The sequence below is a fragment of the Mus musculus genome, chromosome 7 (assembly GCF_000001635.26).
Source record: "Mus musculus strain C57BL/6J chromosome 7, GRCm38.p6 C57BL/6J".
NCBI lineage: Eukaryota > Metazoa > Chordata > Mammalia > Rodentia > Muridae > Mus > Mus musculus.
Genome location: NC_000073.6, coordinates 57,474,508 through 57,494,155, shown reverse-complemented (window position 1 = coordinate 57,494,155; position 19,648 = coordinate 57,474,508). Strand labels below are relative to the sequence as shown.

Genomic DNA, 19,648 nt, shown 5'->3' with positions numbered 1-19,648 from the left:
CATGGTGATTCACAGCCTCCATCACTCCAGTTTCAAATAACCTAATACCATTTTCTGGCTTCTGTAGGCACCAGTCATGTACCTGTTACAGAAACATACATGCAGGCAAAATAGCCATGCACATAAAATAAAAAGTAATGAATTAAAATATGTGTTCAATAAATGAAATCAGCTCTGGAATTCATAAGCACTCTATACATCCCTGAGATTGGTGAGAATTTGGGTATGTGTAAAGTGAGATTCAGATTCAAGGAGCATAGCAGTTGCCCAAAACAATGAAGCAGCAGGTATATATTGAGAGAGAGAGAGAGAGAGAGAGAGAGAGAGAGAGAGAGAGAGAGAATGCTAAGCAACACTCTGGTCCACTGTTACGAAAATAGCCAGTGATACCATCAGATCATTTTCTCTTGATGGCCAGGGATGTTTTTATCCAATATGATTGAAGAACATTTCACAACTGATAATGGACAAGCTTAGAAAAGTCCTTGAAAGATGAAATAATTGCACCTTGATTTATATTCTAAACCTCTGGTATATGCCTAAAACTTAGGATAGTGCTAAGTCCCATCTTTTAAGTTCTTTCCTATAATGAACACTGTGGTACAGACTATAAATTATCATAGTAGGACTCATGGTTCTAGCTACATATGCAGCAGAGAATGGCCTAGTTGGTCATCAATGGGAGGTGAGGCCCTTGGTTCTGTTCTATGCCCCAGTATAGGGGAATGTCAGGCCAGGAAGCAGGACTGGGTGGGTTGGGGAGCAGGGGGAGGGGAGAGGAGATAGGGGATTTTTGGAGGGGAAAATAGGAAAGGGGATAACATTTGAAATGTAAATAAAGAAAATATCTAAAACAAATTGTTTACCAAAAATAAATAAAACTTAAAAAACCCCCAATAATAGCAAAATACAAAAGTCATATACTGTAATGTGATTGCCAACATCATTACCTTTGTACTTAGGACCATTTATCAAGTAAACTAAATTCTACTTGACATTGTACATTACAATGATGTGACTCCAACTGAGATAGCTGTCAAAGGACTAATTCACAGGTAGCATATACAGTGTGGATACTCAGAAATACAATTCTCAGAATAGTGTTCAGTTTATAAATTCGGGACTGCCTATTATGTGATTTTTATGTTTAAGACTTTTGGATGAAGTTCCTTGGGTACCTTAAATAGCAGAGAATAGACAAATGTGTGAGGAGTAACAATGTTGTTCCCTTCAGTTGTATATTCTCATATGTTAATTTTTAAATTGAAGAAACACCGAGACCCTTCCCCTGTTAGGCATCTGGAAATTGCCTTAAATTGGAAAACCAGACTGACAATCTCTGAATGCCTTGAGAAGCAGACTATAAGGCCAGACTTTTGGGGACCAGTTTTTAGTCAACAAGGCAAGACTGGAGGATAACATTCTTCTTATGAGGTCCACGTGCCTCAAGGCTTTTCAACCCCCTACTAGCTATGGGGGCTCCATTCTTCCTTCTGAAGAATGAAATTATCACAGGTATTAGAAATGAGAGGCACATAGTATAGCCAGGTGATAGCACTTGCCTTTAATTTTGGCACTCAGGAGGCAGAGGCAGGTGGGTCTCTGTGAGTTCAAGGCTAGCCTGGTGTGGGCTACAAAATAAGTTTCAGGATAACCAGAGCTATACAAAGAGACCTTGTCACAAATAAATGAGGAGGGGGTGTGTGGAGAGAAGAGAAGAGAAGAAAAAAGAAAGTAAAAGTTCACAGTATTTTAAAATAAAAGAATAAAATATTCACATTTGTGGGTTCTGTACTAACAGGACTGAATTTTAGCTTGTGCTAGCTTCAGCTGTACTCATTTTAATGGTGGTGTGAAATTTAGATCAAGGGAATCTTATGCTTATTCTAAAGGGACTCGCTTTGGGGCCAGTAAAGGATTGATCTGCTTGGATGCAATCAATGAAAATGCATGGTTTTCAAGAGCAGAGTCGGGAAAGGGCATGTGCATTCTGACCTCAGCTTCTCAAAGGGAGATGACAACTTTGATTTCAACAACTGCGTGAAAGAAAGTGCTTATGCAGATCTGGCATCCTACAGCCAGGCTTCTGGGGGAAGTGCCAGGAATCATGTGCTCTTTTTCTGAGAGCCAAGAGTACTGAATTTCATCCAGTAATCTGCCTTGAGTCTGTGAAGCCAAGACCATCTTGCACGTCAAGTGCTGATTGCACATCTGAAAGCAACGGAAATAAATGGAGGAGTCTCTGTTGTCTTCAGGCACACTCTAGTTGCCTGGGTATGTAGACTTTCTGTCCCCTAGCTAGTCTCCTTGGCTTGTTCAGCATTGCTCCAGGTAGATACTGAGGTCAGAACTGCTGTGTGTCTGCCATACTAAGTTCTTGGAACTTGGCTGTGGGATGCCAGGCCTGCACAAGCACTTTCTTTCAGGCAGTTGTTGAAATAAGAGTTGCCATCTCCCTGTGAGAAGCCAAGGTCAGAATGCACGTGCCCTTTCCCCACTTGGCTCCTGAAAACCATGCATTTTCATTGATTGCATCTAAGTGGGTCAATTCTTGCTTCCATCTCTAGCTTCCCCTTATTTTGCAGTCTGGAAGACTTCACAACGGAATATACTTTGAATATTCTCGTTCCTTTTCTGAAGGCCAGCCTGCTAGAGATAGGATTTCACTGTGTAGACCAGGATGGTCTTGAGATCTGCTTGCCTCTGCAGCCTGAGTTCTGGGGCTGAAGTTGTGTGCTACCATACCATCCTTGGGTTGACATTTTTAGCCTCCCTGTTCTTATTGTCGACTTTTTTTTTATTTAAAGAAAAGCTCCAAAATATTATGAGATTTCATCATCCTTTTAGTCCTCAGAGGCTTTTTGTTTTTTTGTTTTTTGTTTGTTTGTTTGTTTTTTGTTTTGTTTTGTTTTGTTTTCAAAATGTGGCTATAGCATTGATAGCCACAGTCTGTGATGCAGCATATCACAGCCACAATATACTCTCCTGTAAGAGTAGCCTGGCATTTAGAAAAGAAACATGGATCTTCAGCTCTTCAAAAAAGAATGAGGAACCAGGAACATGATGTTAAGTTTAAGTTGGCAGCCATTTGGCCTAGAGCAGAAGAAAGAATAGTCAAGATCCAGGGCTCATTAAAGGAATCCAGTGACCAGCCAAGGCAGTGTGGGCGGTATGTTTCTCAGATGCCAGTCCTCCAAGGTCAGATGCCATGTGAGTATTGTGTTCCTGTCTTGAAAAAAATATTTATACAAAGCAAATGGAATTTTCTCCTTCTTTCCTTTCTCTGTTTAAAAGCTTTTCGCAAATGCCAACTAGTTCTGTACAAGACGAGACCAATGACAACATCACAATATTCACCAGGATCTTGGACGGACTCTTGGATGGCTATGACAACAGACTGCGGCCTGGGCTGGGAGGTGAGTGTGTTTCCAGCTGAGGATGGCAAAAGTCCAGGGAGAAATCACCCTTAACCGTAAAGATACTCCAACTGAACTTCTGAGAGAATTACTTTGTCAGGATTCTGAGTTTAAAACCAATCTATATCATGTCCTGTTATCATTTTACAGATTCATGAAGCTGGAGGAAAGTAGTCTCCTTAACAAAGTGTTCAGACTCTCTGTTTTCCGAATAATCAGATAGCCCATGCTGGTTCCTTAGGAAAGAACTGAATTCATAGGTGCTGTTAAAGCTGAGTACCCAATAATAAAACAGCCCCACGTCTCTTATCTGTAAATGCGCATCAGAAGTCCATTGTCCACTGCAGTTTTTATTCGTATCTCTACATCATGAGTGTATGATTTCTCACTGAGACCATAGTTAAGGTATTTACAATGTCTCTGTATATCTAAAGGGGAAGGCTCCTGAACCCCTTGCTTCTGTATATACAAACTATGAGGTTTCCACCCTTTGCCAGAGGCATCCTTGAAGTAAAATGAGTTCTCTAGTGTTTGTATTATTAATGAAGATTTACAAAAAGCACAGATTTGTATTCAAAGATTTGAGGCCAAGAAAAGTCCTCTCAGGGTTGGCCACATCTCTCTAAGCCACTGAAAGACATTATCAGGCTCAGTGCCTGACGGTCCCGTCTCTGTTTGCACATTCAGAGGGCCAAAGCATAGAGAGGACTGTTGAGCTGCCAGAAACTCAGGAGTTTTATTCAGGCAGTCTGTGCCACTACTACTCCTTCTTCAGAGAGCCTAATGGCATGATCCGAATCAGAGGGTTCAGTAGGATTGTATCTTATCCAGAAGGCAGGCCCTACAATCACACTACACAGACATGGCAAATAAGTGGATTATCACCAGAAGAGGAGCTCCAGGCAAACTGAGCCCACTGTGCCATCGGGCTGCTTGGAGTGCTTTAGTGTGGGTGGTGATAGGTTCTGACCCATGGAAAACATTAGTTCCCTGCCCCAGTATTATTGATCATTTTGATCAATTCTGTATATCCCATTACTTTAGTAATATAGTAGGACCCTGTGACAGGAGGTTTAAACAACTCACAATGTCATCTAAGGAGGAGTGGTTCTCTTTTTCAAGCCATACTTGTGTTGGTGTGCACCAAAGCCCTTTCTCATCACCCCTTTCTTGAAGCCACCTAATGCTTCCAGCTTTATTTGGAGATTAACACAAGTCAGGATCCAGAGCAGGATGACCTTCGAGCTCCAGGTTTAGGAGTATCTCCATTCATTATCTCCATCTCAGTCCACATCTATTGAGGACAACTCCCAGGGAGAGAGGTACCATGAGCCCTAGGCCACTTTCCTAATGATGGATACACTATTTGATCTGTCGTTTGAAGCAGTCCAGGTCCATTGAGTACTGTTCAAGTCTTCTAGGTTTACAAAACACAAAAGCGCGTCACGATTACGAAGAATGAATTTGGGCACTACACTGAGAACAACACAGTATAGAGGAGGCTCTTGGTAAGGCAGTGCAAAGCAACCTATGTCTGTGTTTCAGAGCGAATCACGCAGGTGCGAACAGACATCTATGTTACCAGCTTTGGCCCAGTGTCTGACACGGAAATGGTAGGTACCAAAACCTGGCTAACACAGACAATTCCCAGACTGAATTAACTGTGGTGAGGAACTCTCCCACTGAGATGTCCCCCTGATGTCTTCTTGTGCATTAGGAATATACCATCGATGTGTTTTTCCGGCAAAGCTGGAAAGATGAAAGGCTGCGGTTTAAGGGCCCCATGCAACGCCTCCCTCTCAACAACCTTCTTGCCAGCAAAATCTGGACTCCAGACACGTTCTTCCACAACGGCAAGAAGTCCATTGCACACAACATGACGACACCCAACAAGCTGCTGAGGCTGGAGGATGATGGCACACTTCTCTACACCATGCGGTAAGCAGTTAAGTACCCTGGGTAGCAGGTCGGGTCAGCTGATGTCGTCCTGGACATATGTGGACAAGGCTCAGTGGCTAAGGGGTATGGAGATGATTTGAAGGTTGCACATGCTGCAGAGGTGTGATGTACAGGCACAGTGAGTGCTCACGCTTTGAGAAGTACAGATGCTAAGGCTAGATCAAATTGTTTCCCTGGAATGCAGAGGTCCACGGCCATCAGCAGCTGAACTCATTTTTATTTTTCATACATGCTCAAGAGCATCCTTTGAAGTTGATACTCAGATAATGAAAGAAGGAAATTGTATTTTACACAAATTTTATTAAGAACCTAAAATGAACCTTTGTTTGTTTGTTTGTTTGTTTGGGTTGTATAGCTTTTTCAAGGTTTGAAACCCCATTTCTTATGTTTTGATGTAAGATTTAAATACTAAGAATAAGCTATAATATTTATAACTTAAAATGATATTTGCCACTCTAATTCTGACTTCAGTTAATCAATGAATTCATCAAAGAGCAAGAGTCCTTCCTAACTTTCAGTTTCCATGGTAAAACTAAGTAGGCTTCGGGAAATGCTTTCAAAGTTACACAAAACAAAACAAAATAAAAACCAGAAGGCTACATTTCCAAACCCTGCCACACATTCATCTGGGTATCTGTGGAGATTTTTTTCAAAAATAACTTTAATATATTTAATATTTAATATTGGAAAATAATATAGCTATTCTCATGGAGACTGTGTTTTGAATTATAGGTACAGGACCACATGGTCCTGCACCTATCTTACAGCAAAACTTGACTTGTAGCAAGGAATGGTAGAAAGCAAGCTTATGACACACATCTTGGTAGCTCATTTTCTGCCCAGCCCTTCATTTCTCTTCACACTGCTCTTGAACTTGTGCCTGTCAGTGGACATAGCATGTATGAGTATGGGTCTCTAAACAGCACATTCTCCATGCACAGAAGTCTGGGGGAGAGTTGAGGAACAGCGGCAATACTGAGAATAAATCCCAGGTCAGTATCCCATGGAAAAGTGTCTGTAAGGGAACTCAATACAGCAGAGAAAGGTGCGAGATAGAGTAGGAGCTCATGTAGGAAGCTAGGGGGTACTCTGCTTTGGGGTAAAGGATTGAAGAGGTTATTTTGTGAGTAACATTTTGTCCATATAATAAAGATACCTACCATCTCATTAGATAATTGTCCTTGAGTCTCATTTTCAAGAGAATAGTTAGATCCAAAATATCAGCTATACATCATAAAATGTGCAGCTTTCCTCAGAGCAGTGTGATGCCACACTCTGGTGCACATTGCCTATGTGAGAAGTGGAGTTGGATACAGTATAGAGAGGGAGAATGGACAAGATAGGGGGTCCCTCACTGACTATCATTTTCAAGGTACAGACAACACACCTTTCCATTCTCGAAGAGTTGTGCTAGCCAAGCGCAGGCTAACACCTTCACGTTTAATGCTTGGAGCAAATGAGAATGGAGGAGTTTGGTAACCACCACAGGATCACAGAGCCATCAAAGGGCCAGCCACGATTTCAGCCATATCCATGCTGGATTCATCACAATTGACCACTGGAGCACAGCCACATTCTTACTGGATCTAGGAAAGTCCTATTAGTACAGCTTTCAAATACCGTGCCCAGAAGGAAGGTAAGCATGATGAGCTGCCTGTGGCAGTAATGAGTGGTTGTTTATGCAGAGTAAGGCTGCTAATGAGCTGCAAAGCTGATAATGAGTTTTATTTCTCTCGGTCTTCAACATTTGAGAAGTGAAATCGTTCTTGAAACTGCTGTGCATCTTAGTGTGCTAAAGCTGTCTCGGTTGGGTTTCTACTGCGGTGATAAACACAGAAAGCAAGGTGAGGAGGAAGGGACTCATTTCAGCTTATATTTCCGTGTACCAATCCATCACAGAAGGAAATCGGGACAGGAACTCAAGAGATGAACCGGGAGGCAAGAACTGGGTCAGAGGCCATGGGGGAGTGCTGTTCACTGGCTTACTGTCCACAGCCTTCTTAGTCTGCTTTCTTATGCAACCCCTGACTACCTTTCTGGGGTGGCATCCCCAATAGTGTGCTGGGCCCTCCTACAGCAATCACAAATCAAAACATTACCCCACAGACTTGCCTACAAAACAATCTTTTTTTTTTAAAAGGTTTTATTTTATTTATTTCACTAATATGAGTACACTGTTGCTGTCTTCAGACACACCAGAAGGGGACATGAGATCCCATTACAGATCATTATGAGCCACCACATGCTGGGAATTGAACTCAGGACCTTTGGAAGAACAGTCAATGCTCTTAACCGCTGAGCCATCTCTCCAGCCCCGCAAAACAATCTTCTCATTTTAAATTGCTTCTTTCCCAGTCTAAGTTTGTGTTAAGATAATAAAAACCAACCAGCATGTTACTGCTTTAGCAAAGACAAGGAATTGACAGTACAAATTACTGTCAACTCACAGAGCACATGCTGGCAAAGGAAGATCTGGTAACCTTCTGTCATGGCTATTTGGGGGCCTGTTGCATGTAATAATTATAAAATCAACTCATGCTGTTGCTGGCTACTCTCTGGCCTTGGCAGTCTCTTTGCCCCCATGGACTCCATGAGACAGCCACCCAACTTCTCTTGGTTCACTTGCCTCTGATCTGCCTCTGATCTTCCCAGCCATTTGCCACCTGTGGCTCACTATCACAAATTCCCTTAACTCAGTAAAATCAAAACTCTAGAGGCTTGTAATTTATCAGTCAGATTTATAATAGTAAATTCTCAACTCACAAAACCCCCATACAATGAACTCAGAGCCAATTGATATTGATACAAGCTGCCCATCTAGATTGGACAAACTGTCCTAAATTATTCTATTGCTTCTATGGTATTCATAGCTCCCTGTGGCTATTTCAAGTCATGTGGATCTGGTTCGTCTTCTTCCTCCATCTTCTCTGTCCTTCCATCTGTCTGTTCCCTGTTCTCTCTCTCTCTCCCCCTCTCTCTGAAACTCTCAGCTCTGCCTTTCTTTTTCATCGCCCAATCCCATACTCTAGTCTTATATTTCACCTGCCCGCACCTGAGTATCCTCAGCAATCCACAGGGGAGCAGCTTTTGTGGTCAGTACTGAGGTTACTCACCAGACCCGGCACTGTAGCTCAGATCTTGAATGTCCTTCCATGGCCAGTATGCTAAAGGATTAACTGTCTAAGCAGCAATATCGGGAAGAGGTGGAATCTTCAAGAGATGTAAAATAGTCTTCAAGTCAGGGGGTAGCTTTCCTCTTCCTCTCTTCAGCTCCAGAGAAGGAGAAATGTGGTGTGGCTCTGCCATACATTCCTGTCATTATGTTCTGTCTTGCAACAAGCCCATAACAATGGAGCCAACAGGTCGTTACTGCAATCTCCAAAACCATGAGCTGCAAAGACCCTTTTCTCTTTGTAAACTGATATTTTTCAGGCATTTGTTACAGGGACAGATAACAAATTAACACACCATATAAAACTAGTGTTTTTTTTCCTTGGTGCTGTGATTCCTATGTGTATCTACCCTGGGATTAACATAAAAAACATGCTGTAAACATCTGTACAGAAATGTATATTATGATATTGCTCATGACACCCAACCATATAATTTTACAATGGACATATTTTTAAAGTAAAATTTTGTCCCCAATCTTCTTTATCTAACTCAAAAGATGGGGTGTGGTAAAGGCATGGTGTCCTTTATACTCTAAGGCAGACCTAAAAATATTTAAAAACAATAGCCACTGTCTTATAAAATGAAGCTACCCCAGCATAGTAAAACCCAGTATAAACCAAAGAAGTCTCTGTGCTTCTATCCCTACCATGCTGCAGAAATCTTTTCAGTTAGCACTGAGATCTTTCAAGCCATTGTTGATGTAGTTTCCCCAAGTGCCTGCTATCTGACACATTTAAGAGGAGCAAATAGTTAGTGGAGGATCTGAAAACTATTTAGGGTTGCACCAGTGGCCCATTGTTTCCATGATCTAAAGACAAACTTCACCAGCAGCTCTAGGAAGCCTAAGGAGAGCCCCTGACATTTCTCATTATCTTTAAAAAGAAGTCACTTTTGGCTGTGAGTGTATCTCAGAGGAAAATTTGTGAGTTTAGCATGTATGAGACCCCAGGCTGCATTCCCAGCACCAACCAATGGGACACACAAGGAACCCAATGATAAATTCAGAGACTTACAATGTTGTTTTAAGGATTTTTTTTAGTAAACCCATTGTAAATGGAAAGTGTCCTGAGTTGAAGATGACTTTCTTTCCCTCAGGCTGCTGGACAAGGTTTGTCGTGGCATCTTACATGTTTTTGATATTTTCCCACAAGCACAAGGCTCCTGTGAACATAGCTCTCTGTCACTCCAGAGATTTATATTATATATTATATTATATATTTTATAGATTTATATTATACATTTATAGCTAGAAAAATTAACTGAACACTAAAATGTGTGTGCATATGCAAATGTAAACATCTCTACATAATCATGGTTCAACAAGTTCAGACTGCAGTATGCTAAGCCAGAAGAGGACTAATATAAAATTCAAAATATTGCTTCTCCTGAGTGTCTCACTTTCATAACCTCTTCCTGTCAAATCTGCAAATCAAACATGGGAAGTTAGAGACTGTAACCAATGACTTCTGCTAGGACACCTCCGGCACACACCCTCCCAAGAGCTGTGTACCCAGCACTGATGTGTAGGTCAATTCTAAGGAAGCCTCCACAGAGATGCTCAAAGCCTTTCTACCTAGGATCATGGAACTGAGTGATAATGTCTCCAAAGACCTGCTGATGCTCTCCAAGAGTGTTGCTATGACCAGCTCATGTAATTGCTTTTTATTTTCTGGGTGGAACTTTCTGACATCACTGCATGGAAGGTGAGCTTGGAGGCCCTCTGGGCAAGCCCCTAAAGCTCAGGGTGTGGCCTCAACCTGTGATTTGATGTATCTTATAAGTAGCTCACTTGGCTACCAATTGCTGCTTTTCCTTTTCCCTTCCCCTGCACCCTCTGAACACTCGTGCTCTGAAAGATAATGCAGTAAGCATGACCTCAGGGAACACAGCACTGAATAAAGGGCTCCTGGCTGAAGTTGTTAGTCTGTTGGGCAAAAAACCACCAAAGGCAAGAAAAGGAGTAATAGGAGAAGGCCTGCAGCACCAGAGTCCTGACTATGTCAGGAACCAGAAGCTCTTCCACCTAGGATCCTTTCTTGCCTGTGCTACAAAAGACCTGGGCAGGAACTCTGGATTATTGACAGTTTTACCATTGTATCAAAGCACATAGCGGAACAGCAGCTACCAGCACTGTCTGCATCAAGTGCCTCTCCAGTTTCCCTCCACTCAGTGAGTTTGCCCTCTGCTATTTTACTTTGAAGACAGCATATTTCAAAACAAAAACAAAACTATTGTATTACTCTTTTAAAAAATTTAGTAGCATATATTAATTATGCAAAATAATAGCTTTTATTGTGACATTTTCATAATACATATAATGTATTTTGACCACACTCACCTCTGTCACTGTCTGTTTTTTTCTTTTTTTTTTTTTTTTTTAATCTCTTCTAGTACAGTAAGAACTTTAGGTCTTAAGACTTTTTGTTGAGAATGATGGTAGAATAAATATGCCCACTGGAGGGCAGTATATTCATAGTTCAACTCAAAGATTGGCATCATCCTTTGGTTATAGTGTGACATAAGGGAACTACACACTTTATAAATATCTGACTTATGGGTAATGTATTTGAACAGTATTATACCATTTATAGCTAGAAAATTTTAACTGGACAGTTACATGTGTGTATGCATATGCAGATGTAAACATCTGCACATAATATAACCCAGTGTCTATGGATTCTGGGACTGGGGAGATGGTTTAGTGGTACAGTGCTTTCTTTACAAGAATGAGGACTTGACTTCAGATCACAATATGCAAAAAAAGCTCAGATGTAAAGGGCCTTGTCCCACATCTAATCCCGGCACTGCAAAGCAAAGATAGGAGGACCCTGGGCTCAACTGTGAGACAGGCTTGGCAATCAGTGAACTTACATTCAGTTGAGAGACACTGTCTAAAAGGAGTAACTGTCCCCCCAACACACACACTTAAACCAGACCAAAGCAAAACAAACAAACAAATCACCTTATAAACTAGGGGCTGTAGAGTTGGATCAGTGGTTAAAAGCACATGTCATTCTTCCAGAGGACCTGAGTTCAATTCACAGAACCCACATCCACCTGGGACTTCAGTCCCAGGAGATCTCAGACCCTCTTCTGACCTCTGGCATCAGTAATATATGTGGTACACAGACATATGCAGGCAAAGCACTCATATGCATAATATAAAAAATATGAAATAACACATGTATTTGAGAAGCACAAGGCATTATAGTAGAACACAGAGTCAAAATTAATATTTAAGAGGGTAGAATGTATTATGTGTCTGTGTGTCTAACATACAGTGTATGTTTAACACACACACACACACACACACACACACACACACACACAGGTCTCCTACAGATTTTTTCTTCAAAATCTATTTTGTTCTATAATGTAACATACATTGGAAACCGTTTATGTGTCTTAAACATATTTATGTGACTTAAAAATTTCAGAATAAGCAGTTTACTCTGAAACTCTGACACATTGTGTTCCATTATAGTTATTTCACCTTCATGCATCTGTACAAAGTTCATGATACTTCAAATTTCTATTTATGATAAAATATACTTTGGACTAATTCCAGAAATTGGACAAAAGGTAAGCGAACATTTTGAAGTTGTTCTCTAGGGAGTCTGCTGTCATCATTCCCACCAACTTTAAAAGTAGTGATTTCTTTAATTACTTCCTCCCATACTCTATATGTGAAGGTGAAGTGGCAGTCTTTCCATGAGATGCATTAGCAACCAGTCTGTTTTTTAAAACTTGCAAGCAGTCACTCATTATACAGTCTAATAGCATCACCTCTCTTCTTCCGTTCTTTCCCGTAAGGTTCAGAGAAGCCCCCTTTTCACTGATTGATTTCAATGCACTCATTTCGGAGCCTGGGGTCTGGAGCCTGGCATGCATCTCTTTGCTCTTATTTGCCTGTTTTCTCCAAGTTCACTGTAGACCTGTAATCATCATTACTCAACTCCCCACTCATTGGCTCCTAGCCCTCCTAGACATGATTCTGAAGCTTGCTCCTCTGGCTAGTCTGCTCCAACTACCTCACCTTTTTGCACTCTGGGCTTTCAACATGCTGAGTAGCACACTGTTAGTTTAGCCAGGGCTCCATGTTTAACACCTTTGAAAGGGGCCTATCACACAGCCCAGATCACACACAGTTAAAAAAAAAACAAAAACAAAACCCAAAAAACAAAAACCAAAGAAACAAATCAAACCCCATAAACAAAATAGCAACAGTAACAACAAATACACCTGCACCAAACATGATTTTTCTGGACGTTAGAACACAACACAACACAGCCGTTATTTACCTAGTTTCACATTGTGCTTTGTATGAGAAGTCGCCTGTAGGTGACATAAAGTCTACCAGAAAGATATGCAGCAAAGTGTGTCTTGTAAGTTCTCTTGTTTTTAGCTTATGAAATCATGTGCTTCATTATGATGTTTTCATCCATACATCATGGTATTTATTGCCTGCCCTTATGTGTCATCTAACTCTCCTCCTATTTCACCCTCACTTGTCCTCTTCCTCCTCGCAAATATTCCCCATTCTGCCTTTATGTACATGTGTGCGGCATGTACAGACGGTTAAATCTGTATCCAGCATATGAAAGACAACTTCTGTCTCTCTCTCATACCCAAGTATCATTTCGTGTCTCCCCACCTCCCCTTTTCCAATCTTTTATTTCATAGTTCCTCTTCTTTTTTTTTAATTAGGTATTTATTTCATTTACATTTCCAATGCTATCCCAAAAGTCCCCCACACACTCCCCCACCGACTCCCCCACCCATCCACTCCCACTTCTTGGCCCTGGCGTTCCCCTGTTCTGAGGCAGATAAAGTTTGCAAGTCCAATGGGCCTCTCTTTCCACTGATGGCCGACTAGGCCATCTTCTGATACATATGCAGCTAGAAACACGAGCTCTGGGGGTTACTGGTTTAGTTCATATTGTTGTTCCACCTATAGGGTTGCAGTTGCCTTTAGCTCCTTGGTTACTTTCTATAGCTCCTCCATTGGGGGACCTGTGATCCATCCAATAGCTGACTGTGAGCATCCACTTTTGTGTTTGCTAGGCCCCGGCATAGTCTCACAAAAGACAGCTATATCTGGGTCCTTTCAGCAAAATCTTGCTAGTGTATGCAATGGTGTCAGCGTTTGGAAGCTGATTATGGGATGGATCCCTGGATATGGCAGTCTTTAGATGGTCCATCCTTTTGTCTCAGCTCCAAACTTTGTCTCTGTAACTCCTTCCATGGGTGTTTTGTTCCCAATTCTAAGAAGGGGCAAAGTGTCCACACTTTGGTCTTCTTTCTTCTTGAGTTTCATGTGTTTAGCAAATTGTATCTTATATCTTGGGTATTCTAAGTTTCTGGGCTAATATCCACTTATCAGTGAGTACATATTATGTGAGTTCTTTTGTGATTGGGTTACCTCACTCAGGATGATGCCCTCCAGGTCCATCCATTTGCCTAGGAATTTCATAAATTCATTCTTTTTAATAGCTGAGTAGTACTCCATTGTGTAAATGTACCATATTTTCTGTATCCATTCCTCTGTTGAGGGGCATCTGGGTTCTTTCCAGCTTCTGGCTATTATAAATAAGGCTGCTATGAACATAGTGGAGCATGTGTCCTTCTACCTGTTGGAACATCTTCTGGCTATATGCCCAGGAGAGGCATTGCAGGATCCTCCGGTAGCACTATGTCCAATTTTCTGAGGAACAGCCAGACTGATTTCCAGAGTAAGGATTGGGGAGGGTCTGTGAGACCCCACTGACAGCTCAAAGGTACTTGGCACTTAGCTTTTTACTTCACAGTCTGTGGTTTCTGAGAAAGGCACTGCCACCACCCCTCATTATAGGCTAACTCCAACTAAACACCTTTTATATATTTAGACATATATTTCAGGAAGATTTCACTATAGTAGCCTTCCATATGGCACATTCAATGGTCTTTATTGTTAGTCATCCTTCCCCCTACTCTTCTACTCTACCCTCCCATCCAGCAGCCCACTTAACTCTTCCTATGCAATCCTTCTCTCTTCATACCTCCTGGGTTTTATTTCCTTTTCATTAATGTCTGCCAGTAGCCTCATGCTGTTTTCTGTGTTCTACGGAGATGCCAGTTTAGACACGTATATCCAAATAACCAAATCTAGCATCCACACATGAGAGGGAATGCTCAGCAATTGTCCCTCCAGGTCAAGGTTACCTCACTTCAAGTGATTATTTCCAGTTTCATCCATTTACCTGAAAATTTCAGGATTTTGTTCTTTTTAGCAGAATGATGGTCTATTGTGCATATGTGCCACATTTTTACTATAGTATTATATATTATCCATTTACCAATTGAAAAATGTTTAGTCTGTTTGCATTTTTTTTTACTCACTGTGAATAGAGCAGAAGTGAGCAAGAATCAGCAAGTATCTCTACAGAAGGTTACTCTTTTAGATATATGCTAAAGAGTGGTAAGGATCATGTGGTAGATAAATGTCTAGCTTTTTGAGGAAACCCACTTGAATTTCATAGTTGCTATACCAGTTTGCAACATCAACAGCCATAAAAGATTGTTCCCCTTTCCCTAAATCCATGTCGGCATATTGTCTTTTCTGTTTGCTTGTTTATTTAATATTAGCTTCTCTAACTGATATAAAATGAAATCTTAAAGTAGTTCTATATTTGCATTTCCCTAATAGCTAAGAATGTTGAACAGTTAAAAAAATATTTCTTGCCATTTGTTTTTCTTTTAGGAACTTAAAGTTCCTTGACTCATGTTTTTCTTCCCAATATCCGGGCATTTCCAACAACAATCATTTTATTTTGTTGACAGCAAACTTTCTACTTCAGATTATTTAGGTATCTTACAGCAAGAACAATTGCAGAACAATTGCATAAGATACTTTGTTAGATAATACCATAAAATTCTGAGACACATCACAGTCTGAGTCCATAACTTACTTCTAATAGATGTATGCTAAACTATATATAGACCTAACTCAAAAGTCAAATTCTCTGTATCAGTGATAACTGAGATTAATGCTTCAAGTGAAGATCTCGAGAATCATATTAAATAGGAGAGAGAGAGAGAGAGAGAGAGAGAGAGAGAGAGAGAGAGAGTGACAGAAGGGAGAGTGTCCACCCTGTTTTTGTTCCTGATTTTAATGGAAATGCGGTTGAGTTTTTTCTTCATTTAATAAGATGTTAGATGTTAGCTTGCTGTATACTGTGTGTTTATTATGTTCAGATGAGTCCCCTGTATCTCTAGTCTCCCTAGGACTTTTCGCATGCTGCAATGTTGGATTTTGTTAAAAGATTTTTCATTTGAGATTATTATATAATTCATGTCAATGAATCTATCCATGTGGTAGATTCAACTCATTGATATAAATAGGCGGATTATCCCTGTGTTTCTGGTATGAAGCCAACTTGTTCACAATACCTTTATGGTATATTCTTAATTTTAGCTTGCAAATATTTTATTGAGAATTCTTCTGCCCATGCCTGAGCAACAATATTGACTTATAATTATCTTTTTATTGGGTATTTGTTTTAGGTACCAGGGTAATACTGACTCCATAAAGAATTTGAAAGACTTCCTTTCTTTTTCTATTTTTATGAAATACTTTGAGATTAGTGTCAATTCTTCTTTGAGGAGAAAATAGAATTGTGTATTGACTCCATCTGGGCTGTTTTAACTGGGAGAATTTTTTTCAAGTTGTCAGCATTTAATATTAGGGAAATGAAATATAACAATAACTGCATATAATGCAGTTTGTAAAATTCAATATCATACTATACTGCACTAGCTTTTAAGAAGGCTGTTTCACATGAGATACATATAGATTAGCTGAGATATTTTTAAATATTACTTCTGTCTCACTTTCTGATATATGTCTATTTGAATTATCTACCCCAACTTAATTTAACATTCATAGATCACAGCATTTAAAGGTTCAATCATTTCTTTTAGGTTTTCTAGTCTAATGAAATATAAATTTTAAAGTATGTTCTTATGATTGACTCTCTGAATTAGTGTCTATTGCAATATCTTCCTTCTTATCTCTAGTTTGGGGACCTACCTCTCCTCTCCTCTCCTCTCCTCTCCTCTCCTCTCCTCTCCTCTCCTCTCCTCTCCTCTCGTCTCCTCTCCTCTCCTCTTCTCCCCTCTTCCTCCCCTCCCCTCCTCCCCCCTCTCACTAATTTGGCTAAAGGTCTGTCAATCTTGTCAAGGAACTATATCTTTATTTCACTGTATTTTTTTCTCTTAATTCTATTTTACTAATCTCTGGCTTTCATTGTGTTTTACTTTATACTTTTTGGGGGTGTTATTTGTTCTTGGGTTTTACAAGGGTGAATCATTAAGTTATTAATTTGATATATCTGAGAAAATTTTGCTATAACATTTCCTCTTAGGACTATCTTCACTTATTCCTATGGATTTTGATATTTTGTATATTCATTTTCATTCAATTCTACAAAATTTCAAATTTCCATTTTGATTTCTTTCCTAACCCAATGATCCTTCATACTGTCTTGTTTAGTTTCCATGAGTTTATGCCCTTCCTGTAGTTCCTATTGTTGATATTCAAATTTGTTCCATTGTGGTCAGATATGATGAAGGATGTTATATTCGTTTCCTATTTTTACTAAGATTTGTTTTATGTCATAATATGTAATTGACTTCAAAAATATTTTATGGGCTGCTGAAAAGAAATTAGTGTATTTAGAGTTTGGGTGAGATATTCTGTAAATGTTTGTTAGGTCCATTTAATTTATGATGTAATTCAACTCCAGAGAATCTCTGTTTTGTTTTGTTTTGTTTTGTTTTTTTTGTTTTGTTTTGTTTTGTTTTGTTTTTATAGATGTCCTGTGTATTGGTGAGACTGGGGTATTGAAGTCACCCACTATCAGTGTCTTGGAGATACTCTGTGCTTTTAAATTTGTTAGCGTTGCTTGTATGGAATTGGGTTCACCTGTGTTTGGTGAATCTATGTTTAGGATTGGAATACCCTTTTCATTGATTCATTCCTTCAGTGAGTATGAAGTGAGCCGTCTTGGAAGTCTATTTTCCCATGTAAGAATAGCTGCGACTGCTATTTCTTGGTTTCATTTGCTTGGAATACCCTTGTCCAATACTGGGTAAAGTATTAAAAGTGGTGCCTAACATGTATGGTGAGGTAAATTTCTTGGTGGCAACAATAAGATCGATCCTGTTCACTGATGCAGTCTGCTGGTCTGTGTGTCTATTTTTTTTTTATCTAATTGAGACTGTTAATATTAAGAATTACTTTGAATGATGTCTCTTAATTCTTGTCAACTTATCATTTTGTGATGTGTTCTTAGACCTCTTCCATGAACTCTAATTTATGCTTGTGATCTATTTCTCTTTGTCTTCAGACACAAGTAGCCACAAGTTTCTTTACCTATTGCTATCATGAAAGGTTTTCATTTTAACCTTCAATTTTAACAGTTAGTTTTTGCAGAGAAAAATAATTGAGTTAATAATGGTGGTCTTCCAGAACTTGGAATACATCATTTCAGGCCCTTTCGGCTTTGTATTTTTTGTCTATTAATCATTTCATTAGATACTATCATTTTGGAAGTAACAATTTGTGAAGATGATATGATGTCTTTGTTTCTTATGAAGTTTGTCTTCTGTACTGGGACTTGTAATTGTAGAACTAGTTCATTGGTTGAGTTTTTCTTTTAGATTTTTATTAGGAAATGGTAAGTCCTCTTTCTCCTTTCAGTGGTGGGTTTTGTAGGATTAAGTGGGAAAATAAGTCCCAGTAGGGATGATAGATTGTTTCTGTCTGTGGAACTGGTGTTTAGGGTTGGAGTTTCTATTTTGCTTTATTAGGTCTTTGAGGTTTTATTTTCATCTTCATTCTATTATCTTCTGACTGATTTTCCTTATTTCTTAGTGCCTACTACCTTAAGTTCAGCTTATATATTTTAATACTACCTTGGTGTGTATTATAAATAATTTACTTGTGATCTTTCTGGTTTTTATTTTGCTCTACTTTTAAAAATAGCTTTTCACTGTATGTGTGTAAACTAAAGTCCACCTTCCTGGCTCGACCTTTCTACTGCTGGAGTTATAAGTACAGAATCCCATGTTCTCCCTTACACCTGACTTTCATTGTAGGCGTTCATAGCTATAAACTTAGTTTTTACTATTCCCATCAATTTGTCATTAAAAAGTTCTAATAAGTTGAACTTTCAGTTAAATTTATTTCTAGGAAGTTTTTCATTTCCTTCTTCACTTTTTCTATGATTCACATGTCACCAAACAGTGTATTACTAAATCTGTAAGTAGTCATACAGTTTCTGAAAACACACATAGACAGACAGGCAAATGCACAAACATAAAAATATACAAATGTATAAAGATACACAGACACACAAACATACAAATAGACACAAACACAAAACCACACAGAAACACAAATATATGATTCTTGTTTTCTTTGCAAATCTGCTCAATGATTAGTTTCTTCCAGTTATGTGAAGATTTGAGCTTATATTTGATGAAAACAATGTGAAAACAAAGGAATTCTAAGAATGCAACTCTCACATATATATATTTCTTGTTCTGAAAAATAAGTCTAGAATCCTTCTGGGTGTCCTGTGATTCCATAGTCAATGCATCCATTCAGTGTAGCCCATCAGTGCTTTGGGCATTTGAGAAGATGCACAATTGCACTGTTCTTACCTGTTTGTCTGCCTAGACTCACCCCATCTCCAAGGCTATGGATCATCTCAGCTTAATGTGTTGCTCTTGTCTGGCTGCTATCATGGCATTCCCTGCCTATTGAGGATCTTCTTAAACATAGGACTGCAACCTCCTCGAGGTTCTAGGGAATGTCTAGTGGGAAAGAAGGTGGTCAGTGCTGGGTCTCAAGCTCGTCAGGGTTTCAGCTTCAGTCTTTTAGTCCCAGCTTCAGAAGAAAATTCCCTGGCAGACAGTTATGCCTGAATAGAAGGAACCATCTGAGCTGGTCTCTTACTAATTCACAGAACCTTATATGGTTCTCTTTTGCACGAGGTGTTTCAGAAATAAAAACTCATGGTGGAATTTGTGATAGCATTATCTCCATCCATAGAAAA

The 19,648-nt window shown here is 39.6% G+C and overlaps 1 protein-coding gene across 7 annotated transcripts in view; it reads left to right on the top strand.

Moving 5' to 3' along the window:
- Gabra5 (gamma-aminobutyric acid (GABA) A receptor, subunit alpha 5) overlaps window positions 1-19,648 on the top strand; it is a 183,348-nt gene that overhangs the window by 96,861 nt on the left and 66,839 nt on the right. For all 7 annotated transcript variants that reach the window (NM_001362161.1, NM_176942.4, NM_001362162.1 and 4 more), the window contains 3 exons: window positions 3,295-3,416; window positions 4,962-5,029; window positions 5,134-5,354. In NM_001362161.1, coding sequence (NP_001349090.1) covers window positions 3,295-3,416; window positions 4,962-5,029; window positions 5,134-5,354 — 411 coding nt within the window. The remainder of the gene's footprint in view (window positions 1-3,294; window positions 3,417-4,961; window positions 5,030-5,133; window positions 5,355-19,648) is intronic.